At 50.7% G+C, this 10,519-nt stretch overlaps 1 protein-coding gene across 2 annotated transcripts in view; it reads left to right on the top strand.

Moving 5' to 3' along the window:
• Positions 1 to 1,064: 1,064 nt before the first annotated feature.
• CHRDL2 (chordin like 2) overlaps positions 1,065 to 10,519 on the top strand; it is a 31,781-nt gene continuing 22,326 nt past the window's right edge. For both annotated transcript variants that reach the window (XM_037839142.1, XM_037839143.1), the window contains exon 1: positions 1,065 to 1,583. In XM_037839142.1, coding sequence (XP_037695070.1) covers positions 1,502 to 1,583 — 82 coding nt within the window. In that variant the 5' untranslated portion in view covers positions 1,065 to 1,501. The remainder of the gene's footprint in view (positions 1,584 to 10,519) is intronic.

Here is a 10,519-nt window from a genome sequence, read left to right as displayed (position 1 = left end):
GCTGGATGGACTTACCCAAAGTGGCCCAGCAAGTTAGCGAGAGAGCCTGGACAAGGACCCTGCCCTCTAGATTTCAGAGCCTGGGTTTTTCTGCTGTGGACAGAGATGGTTGCTCTCTCCTTAGGTCCTGGAGGGAGTCAGGGTGGGCCCAGAGAGCTTGCCTTCTGGTGGGAAAATCCACACCTCAACAACTAGCTCTCACTGAAGCTGACAGAACAGGGCCATCACTGTAGAAAGCTGCAGGCCTTACCTGCATTGCAGAGATCATGTCCTACTTTGGGTGGGAAGTGGGGATGGGAAGACTTCTTGGAGGAAGGTCAAAGGATCCTACTGGGCTGGATTTCAACCTGGGGATGGCCAGTCGGTGTACTGGGGGGAACTGGGAAAGGCACCTGGTTATTATGACCCTTTCTCTTTGCGTTTTGAGGATTTTGGCTTTCATTACCTCATTTGATCTTTGCAACAAGTGTGGGGAAGACATTAACATCTCCATTTTACAAGTGGGGAGACAGATTCCGAAAAGGGTGAATGAAGAAACGCAAGCGTCCCAATTTCACGCCGATGCCAAGCGCTCTACCTTGAGCGCCTCCGGGTTCCCGCCGCCCGTTTCCCCACTTCGACCCTGACATCTCACCCTTCCCCACCCGAAAGTTCCACCTGAAGTCTAACCGGGTTCCGTCCTCCTGCAACGCTGGGCGTCGCGGGAGAGCAGGGGTTAAACCCCGTGGCCCGGGTGGCCCCTTCCCCCTCCCCAGTCCCCTCGCCTCCTGCCGGCGCCTTGCCTGGAGCGTCGGTCCCGGAGACCGGCACGAGAGAGGAGGGGGGAGAGTGGGCTTGTTTCTCGGGTGGCCAATCCACCGAGCCCGCGGTGCCCCAGAGGAGGCGCCAGTGCGAGGCCAGCGCCAGGCCGGGGCTGCCTGCTTCCCGCGGCAAAGTACAAATGCGCCGGAGCGCCGCGCCTGGCGCCCTTGGCGTGCACAGCCGGCCCGCGCTCAGCCTCCCCCGCGGCCGCCCCGTCGCCGCCGCCGGGACCGCTGGGACCGCCGCGCCGCCAGGCCCCGGGACCCCGCCGCCCGACCCCCGGCCCACCGAGCAGGGGCGCCGGCCGCCTCTAGCCCGCGCGCCCGGGATACCCCGCTGGTCCCGCGCGCCTCTCCCGGCGCTGCGGGCTCACAGACCTCTGTCCTCTCCCCGGTCTGTCTTCTCTCTATATCCGCCTTTTATTGATTTTCCCTCTTGCCGTATCTTTCTCCAATTCTTCATCTCTTTTCCTCCTCCCCCCTAGTTCTCTTTCCACCTTTCTCTATTCCTACCCTGGATCTCCCTCTCCCCCGTTTCTCCTCAACACCTTCTTCTCGGTGCTTCTCTGGCTCGCCTCCGTCACAGCAGCCCTCTCTGGGCCTGTGGGTCGTTCTGTGACCCTGTGCCTCAGTGTCCTTCTCACCTCCCTTTGACCCGACGCCCCCTCCCGGCTCGGGGCCCGGCCCTAGGGAAGAGAAGGATGGTTCCAGAGGTGAGGCTCCTCTCCTCCTTGCTGGGACTCGCGCTGCTCTGGTTCCCCTTGGACTCCCACGCTCGAGCCCGTAAGTAGAGGGGAGCCTGGGAGGGCGGAAGAGGATTGCGGGGACCCCTGGAATATGGGGGAAGTGCCAGGACCTGGGACCCCAAATGCTCTGACAGCCATCTGGGCAGCACCTGCGCCGAGAGAGGTGGGGACTCCTCTGCCGACGAGTGTGGGCTAAGTCCAGGAGACTGGGGGAGCTTGGCAAGCTTCAGAGCCAGGGGGCTTCTCGCATGGACCTGATGATGGAAGGTACTGACAGCCGTGGGGGAGAGGGCAGGGCACTGTGCTCTGGAGGGGATTTATTCCTAGTAGAGAGTCCAGTATGTTTGGTTTCAGGTGAGGAGTATGACGATGATGAAACAGCTATTACTCTTAGAAAGAACGTGTGGAAAGAAATGAGCTAACTAGAATAACCGTCCCATCCTTTTTTTCTTTTGATTTTCACTCCGATGAGGTGGGATTTATCCTTTCTATTTTGCAGATGAGAAAACTTAGGCTGAGAGAAGGAAATTGCTCAAGTTTTCACAGCCAGTAAGCCATCTAAAGCCAGAATTCTCTAATTCCAAATCCTTTGCTTTTTTCCCAGACCCACAGTCTGGGAGGAACCCCGACTAGGAGTTGTGAGACTCTGGGCGGCAGCACGGCACAGTGAGATAGACCAGGGTGTCATTTTCCCAGCCTCACTGAATACCAGCTGGTGGGAGGCAGGCATGGAGGGCACCTCTCCAAGCCTCAGTATCCTAATCTATTAAGTGGGAGTAAAAACCTCCAGGGCTGTTGTGAGGATTAAATTAGAGAAAAAATATATGAGGCAACTAGCATAAGGCTGAGGCATGGTAAATTCTCAAAAAAATGCCATTTCTCCAATTCACACTTTTTCACTTAGAGTGTGACCTCAAACAAGTTAGGTAATCTCTCTGAACCTTGGTTTCCTCACTGCCCCCACAAAAGGCTGGTAGGCCCCCTCGTCTTCCAATCCCTTAGAATGCTGTGAGGATGAAATACCGATTGAAAATTCCCTCAAGAGAAGGGAGGAGCTTAGTGCAAACCTCCATCTACCTGGTAAAGAAACTGAGGCCGAGGAAGGGCAGTAGCTTGCTCCAGGTCACACAGGTGAGAACTTGGGACTAAGACCCAGTCTGCCAACTCCCAGCCTGGTGCTCTTTCCTCTCCACTGCTCAGATACCCATCTATGCCTTTCTTTTGGCACATGACTTTCTCGAGCTGGCATTGCTGGATTTTGTTTGTCTCTGCTCACAAGGGCAAGGTGCATGTCTGATCATTTCTGACTTGCCGGCAGCATGAGATTCATAGAAGTCATTAGTAAAAGTAATGGAAAGATCTCAGTTCAAGTTCTGGCTCTGCCCCTTATTAACTGTTTGAATTTTCATAAGTCACAAATTTTCTGAGCCTCAGTTTCTTCATCTGTCAAATTAAAATACTAACCTGTAACCTGAAGGGGTCTTAGGAGGATTAAATGAGGTGACAGGTGTAAAGCAACCAGCAAAGTACTCAGTACAGGTCACCTTCTCCTTGAACCCTGCGGTTTCCTCCTAACACCTGCGCATTGTTTCTTGAAATAGACTTAGCACAGGATGCCCTCCAGACCTGTCTCCTTTCCACTTGGCACCTCATTCTTAGCCCGTAAGATTTTTCTCCAGATGCCTTGGAAAGATGCATCAGGAGATGTCCTAGAATCAGACTTCTGTGCAGGATTGCTCGTGTCTCACTCACACCCCTCCTCTTTGCCTCCCATGTGTCGTCAGCCCTTCACAGCCCTGCTTAGATCACACCTCTTCCAGCAAACTCTCTCTGACCCCCTGATCCACTCTGATTTACCCTCCTCCATGCCTCAAACTAGCCTTCGATTCCATACTTCTGACTGAGTCCTACCAATATTCCATCTTTCCCTACAGCCTGGTAAATATAAAGCTCCAGACACTCAAGGAAAGAAAATCTCAGAGCAGACTTGTTGAGTTTAGGTGAGTGGACTGGCATTCAAAGGGAGGTGTTAAGATTCTAGGATGTGAGAGCTGAAAAAAGCCCTTGAAAACCATTTGCTTCTGTCTCAGCCAGTCCCCCAGATCCCCTGCTCAATTTGCCTATCCTTTATAGTAAATCCAAAGCTGAGAAAGGGAGAGTGACTTGCCTAAGATCACATACCAAATTTATTTAAACAAAAAAGAAAAAAAAAAAACAGATCTGGATTCTAGTCCCTTGTCACTTGTTGGCTGTGTGAACTGGGACAGATCCCACATCACTTCTTTTCTCTGAGTCTCATTTTTCTAAGGTCCATTCTAGTGTTGACAATCTACGAATCTAGAAACAATCCTATAGTCATTTTCCACAGTCCTGTTTTAAGCTCTCTTATGGAGGTCCTCATCTGAGTTTAAGTGAGGCCTCAAGCCTGTTGTGATATCTCCTGGTGACATCTTTGATGCTCTCAGAAGTGGTGCCAGTGGAAGGAAATTCTCAAGCCTGTGTGGTGTCACATGCCTATGAGCCAAGATGGCAGCTTGCTCCGTGGTTAAAGTACAAGACTAGTTAAACAAAAGGTATTCTATCCTGGCTCTATTTCCAACCGTAGACTGAGCCTTGATCCCAACCCAGACTGAGCCTCAACTCCAGCCATAGGCTGAGCCCTAATCCCCCAATCCTGATCACAGATTGAATGCCATTTTCACCCTCAGGCTAGAGCCCTTCCTCGGGCTGGTCACTGACAGGTATTGATCCCAGCCCAAAGCTGAGCCACATGCGTGGGTGATGTTGGTCACTTTGGGCACCCATCCCTCTGTGGTATAAGAACCTGACTAACCTTAGTCTCTTGATTCCCTCTTCAGTGCTCTTTCCTCTATATCAGCTCCTCGCCTTTGTGCTCTTCTCTTACTAATAGCCACACACACACACACACACACACGCCCTTTAAGGAGTCCACCATGCTTCTGCTTTCTCTTCCTTCCCTCCACCTAATCCTGCTTTCAAGAGAGAGTCAATTGACACAGTAGAAACATTGGTCCTTCTATTCTTTTCTCTAAGAGTTACGTATTTTCTTAGAATTGACACTTTTGTTCCCAGGTAAAGAATTACAGACACCAGAAGTGGAGACAGGGCAGAAAGGGAGCTACCCATGGTGCAATGTGGTGCAGAGGGCCAACTTGGATTCAGAAGGCCAGGGCTCCAGCCCTGGCTCTGCCACCAGCTCCCACTGTGACCCGGGGCACATTACTTTTCTCTGCCCTTCAGTTTTCCCAGCTGTAAAAAGAGAGGGGTGGATGATCTTAGAGGACCATTCCAGCTTTAACAGCCCATGATTCTAAGATGCAAAGATGTTGTTGCCCTGATTCTAAGAGTTCACTCTGACCTTTGGAAAAGAGAGCTGGGAAGCATGGGTCTGCAGCTTCCCCTGTCAGGGAGGAGGGGACAGACAAACAGACCCTCAGAGACCAGGAGGTTGTACCTAGAGGGCCTGGGGCTGAGGGTATAAAGGGAGATCCACCAGTGGGAACCCTGCCCTGTTGTTCACCTAAGTCTCATCCCCCATTCACCTGTCCAGATTGAGGGGGCGGGGGTGGCCTCCTGAGTGAAGACCTCAAATCTGGCTGCAGGCCAGCCCCTCTCTGGGTCCCTGTGCCTCCTCTCTCCCACCAGTAGAGGTCTCTGCCTCACTCGCTGGCTTGCAGGCTGCTGAGCTGGAGCTGGACAACAGCTGCGCAGCTGCTCCAGCTGTTGCACCTGTTCCATGCCTGGCCTCTCAAGTTCCCCCAGCCACCGGCTATGGCGCCGGATTCTGGGAGAGAGACCCTGCATCCCTGAGGCTCCCAAAGAAAAGGGCCGGCATGAGAGCAGTGCCCCTGGGATGTGTGGTGATGAGATCGTTCCAGGCATCCCCCTACCTTTGGACAGGACCCTTTCCAGCCTGTTCTATTACTCATTCTTGCAGTCAGAAAGTTCTTCCTTACCTGAAACCTTTTGTTTGCAATTTAAAGCCATTTCTTCTGGTCCTGTCCTGTAGGGGATGGGTGTCTGAAGACAGGCATCGGAGTTTGTCTGGCATGAATCCATGATCTTATATGAGTCCCTTCCCCACTCTGAGACCATTTCCACATCTTTAAAAAGAGGGGATTGGATGTAGTCTTTAAGTTCCTAACATACTAAGATTCTAAGAATCTAAGCATCTAGGTTCAAGGCAAAATGGAATGTTAAACAGTTCTATCCCTGTCCCCTGACCCTTGCCAGATAACAGAGCTGCCTTTCGTGGCTTGGTGATTTTCTCCTTTGAGGCCCTTCCATGCTCCTGTCCATCTGTCACGTGTCAGATGCCAGGCTCAGAGAAGTGAGACCCCTTTCCCTAGGTTGCACAGCTTCACCGCCGAGGAGCTGAAGTTTCTACTTTTGATTCCCTTAAGAGGCCTCCTCCATCCGGTGCCAGAGCCCGGAGCAGAGCTCCTGTCTCAGAGAGAGCAAGTTTGTTTGTGTGAAGAGGGGACTATAAATAAATAGAGAAAGTATAGCCGTGTGGGTGTGAGGGGAGATGTAAACGTTCTCACATTCCTCTGCAGCCTGGCTTGCTCAGGTTTCCTGAGTTCTTGCAGGCTGGGGACAGACCAGCCAGGCCTCTCTCCTCTCACCCCAGCCCCTCCCGGTGCCATTTGCATGGCCTCACTCAGCCTCCCCCTGCAGCCCAGTAGCTTCTCGCTGGTTGCCTTGTCTGCCTCCTATTGGGAGAATTCCCAACCACACACTACCCACCCCTAATCTACCCCCTACAAGACCTTTCTCATTGCATGAGGGTTTCAAGTCAGACCACAAGATGAACTTGGATGGCGACAGTTTGAAATTTTGATTTACCGAAAAGATCATGGAATCTCTCATCCTCCTCTTATTTCCACCGGGCTCCAGAACTTTTTGTACATTGTGTTGTTTGGTTTGGCAGGTGGTTAGGGAGTTTAGATGGTGGGGAGCTACAAAGGGGGGAGGTCAGAGGCTAATTCCTGGGAGGTGGCAAGGTAAAAGTGCTGAGAAGGATTTGGCTCTCCTCTCACATAATGACAGTCAGGGAGCATCAGTCACCTCCTGTACCAGAACTTCTTTCCATTGACTCCATTTTTTCATCATTCCTCCACTTATCAAGCACCCACTAGGTGCAGGCTCCATGCTGAGTACTGAAGGTAAAAAATTAATGAGAGCTGCTTAATGGCCTCAAGAAGCTCAAAGTTTAGTGAGGGAGGAAAACCCACTTAAATACTTTTAATCCAGTGTGATGAGAGCTGAAATCGAGGGCTGGACTCATTTCTGTGGGAGCCCTGAAGAAAGAGAGGACAGTGACCAGGAAGGTTGGGGCAGCTTCATACAAAGGATGGTGTCTAAGTTGGCTTTTGAAGGAGGAGGAGGTGTTGGTCAAACATTGGAGATGGGGAATTGCATTCCATGTGGGGGAAGAGCATGTGTGAAGGCACAGAAATGGGAAGGTGCCTGGGATAGTGAGAAACTCAGCAAGAGGACGTGCAGCTGAAAACAGGGCTACCACAAAGAGCCAGCTGATGACAGCAGGGGATGCCAACATAAAATTTGGAGCCTATCTGTTATTTAGATAGACTTTCATTTTAGATTAACTGAATCCCATCACTTTAAGCCAGCGTTAAGATAGGTAAAGGGTTTTGACTGTGGCCTGTCCAAAAGGATACTTCCTTCAGGAAGGGGAGCTAGCACTCAACATATCCCAACCACTTGCAGTTTCCTGCATGAAACGTTTTTACTCCCACCTCTGTGTCTTTGCATTCAGTTCCCGCCGCCTGAGAGGCCCTTCTCCTTCTTCAACTCGTTGACCCCTTCAAGATCCAGCTCAGGCATCTTCTCAGGGAAGCCTTCCCTGAAAACCCTATGCTTCAACTCTCATGGCACTTTTCAAACTATGTATCATATCTGCCTGTCTGTCATCTTCACTAGGCTACTAGTTCCTTGAGAGCAGGTATTGTGTCTTATTTAATCACATACAAAGCCCAAGAACATACATAACACATATAAAAAAGCTCAATAAATGAATGAATAATAGGAAATAATATTATAGTTATTATTAATGACAATGATGTTTACCATTTATTGAGCTCTGATGTAGTGCCAAGAACCCCACATCTACCCATTTGTTCCAGCTCGAAACCTCTATCCCATCCTTGACTGCTCCTTCATTCTCTCCACCCATATCCAGTCTCTTCCAAAGCCTGACCCCTGCACCTGCTAGGTGTTCTTCAAATTTGTACTCTTGCCCATCCACACTGCTTCTCTCTTAATTTCAAACAGGATGACTTCAGCAGCTCCCTGGCCTCTCTGCCTCCAATCAATGCTCCATTCCTCCAGACACATATGATTCTAAATGCAAACCTGACCATGCCACTCCCCAGTTTAAAGCTTTTCTGTGGCTTTCCTTTACCCTCTGGGCTCACAAGGCCCTTCATGGGCCTCTGCCTCCAGCCAGCCTTCCCGTTCTCTCCTCCAACCTTTCTGAACTACTTTCATCTCTACCCCAGCCCCAAGGTCTGTATTGGCATGAGGTGGTGCTGAGGGAGACTGGTCTGGCCAGTGAGTGGGGTAGAAGAGTTTGAGGGTCAAAAGAAACAGGGTTGGTGAGGCTGTAAGTGAAATGGGAGATTTGACTTAGGTGGTGGATACTATGATGTTTATGCCCCGATAAGTGTCTGCAGGCTTCTGCATAGAATTCTGGGAGTAAACGAAATACCAAATAGAAAGACTATAAAGGAAGTTTGGGGTCAGCAATTAGATGTGGTTTTGGTGTATCTGTTTTTAGATTGTATTTAATTGAGCATCTACTACCTGCCAGGCAGTAGCCATGCTACACATATTATCTGATTTAATTCTACGATAACCACGAAAGCTAGAGGTTATTACTATCCCCACTTAACAGATGTGGAAACTGAGGCCTGGAATGGTTAAGTAACTTGCCTAAACTCATGCAAATAAGAGCCAAGTCCTATCTGACTCCAAAGCCAGGGTCTTAACTACTGTATACTTACATCCACTGAGAGGGGCATGAGACCTGCCCAACTTTAATTCTTTCCCTGTCTCCCTAAGGCCTGGAACAGGGCCAATTATTCTCCCCAAACTGAAATTTCCCCCACTACAGTCTTTTTGCTGGGTTAAACATCACACCCAGGGTGTGTGAACTTCAGAAGGTCCCTGAGAGAAGGCATACATGGCCCGGGCTGAGGAGAGAGATGGGTGGGCACAGGGGGGCAGGGAAGATCCTGAGGGGGAAGAGATACGGGGGTAGGGTAGAGAATGGAAGCATGACAGGCACCCAAGACCAGGGCAGGAGTGGGGAGTACAGGAAGGAAGGGAGATGTGATAGACAAGCTTTGCCTCCTTTACCGCATCCCTCAGGATTGGTCCCACTGGCTCCCTGCACCTCATCCTACTCCATCTCAGAGCCCCTGAGAGCCTGGGATGTCATAGGACCATCAACTCATCCTAGAATCATGGACTCCTGGAATGATCAAAACTTAGAGCCACAAAATCAAACAATTCTAGAAGCTTCATGCTCTAAAGGATTGTAGGCATTAGAGAATTCTCACATCTTGAATCTTAGAAACCTAGAACCTTGGAGTCTTAGAATTTTTATATCATAGATTCATAAACTAAGCAAAAGCCTTTGAAGATCATGGTTCACCCCCCTTATTTTGCAGATGGAAAACTGAGACTCAGAGAAGGGAAGAGTCTTCCTCAACGATCCCCAGTGAATTCATGGTGTGAGGAGCTGCAGCTCTCCTTCCACCCGCCATATGCAAAGATTGGGGCTGGTTAAGGCGGACCACAGGGACTGAGCTCCTGGCCGCTCCTCCTCCCTGCCTGGTTTTGGCATACCCTTGGGTACTCACCTCCCCAGGGAAAGAGGGAGCTGCAAGCAATGCCAACTTTCTTCATGCCTCTCACCTTAGAGGCCTGGGTGGAGTGGGATTGTGGTGGGCAGGCCTCCTGGGGCTGAGGGACTGAGGGACGGTCTGCCAGGCCCCCCACATTCTCAGCCTCTGCCAGGTCTATGGGTGCGGGGAGGGCCTCCTGGCCTGGGCACGGCTGAGACATTCTGTCTTCACGCTGTGAACAGGCGGTAAGGTGTAGAGGCTGCCAACTGGCACAGGGGCTGAGGCTGTCGGGCTGCCCCAAGGAAGGTGGGACAGCGTTTCTCTTCAGCAGTGAGCTGAGAACTGAGGCTCAGGCAGTTTTGCAATCACTCCCCTCCCTAGTGGGGGGAGGGACTGAGGAAGAAAGACATTATTCACTCCTTGGAGAGTTGGGCTGGCTCTGACAAGCACCCCAGCTGGGCCTGTGTCCTGCCCTCTCTGCCAGCTGAGAGATAAACACAGCCCATTTGATACCAGCCAGCCGGCCAGCCAGGACCTTGCTGGAAAGGCTGGAAAGGGGAACGGCCGTCTGATCCCTCCCTCCACTTTGGCGGTTAGGAAGGGGATGGGGAGAGAACTAAGCTGTGAGTTCCTAGGGCCCTCAGCAGCCACTGAAGCACAGACTGAGAGCATCATCACCACGGCCTCGAATCTTTGTTCTGGGAGGCCCAAGAGGACAGAGCAGGAGTAATGATGAGACAGAGGGAGGCAGATTTCAGCTTCTTACAAAGAATATTCCACACGCTCCTCTCCCCTGGAGGTGTGTGCTCCAGCCCACCCCCCAACACCGAGAAGGAATTCCTGCTTTGTGTGTGAGCCTTTCCAAATAGTCTACTTATTCCAGAAGATTATAATGTCCATTTTGCAGTGTCTTTGTGATTGTTACCATTATTGTCATACTAATAGCAATCGACTAAGTTTCAGGTGCTGGCTCAAGTAAGCACTTGACAAGCATTTTCCAATTTAACTCTCAAAACAATAATGTTAATGAGATAATTAAGTTACAACTTTTGTAAAAAGTTCAGTACAGAGAAGGTAGTCA

This window comes from Choloepus didactylus, chromosome 6 (assembly GCF_015220235.1).
Source record: "Choloepus didactylus isolate mChoDid1 chromosome 6, mChoDid1.pri, whole genome shotgun sequence".
NCBI lineage: Eukaryota > Metazoa > Chordata > Mammalia > Pilosa > Megalonychidae > Choloepus > Choloepus didactylus.
Note: the sequence above shows the minus strand (reverse complement) of the source record. Positions and strands in the feature narration are given on the sequence as shown.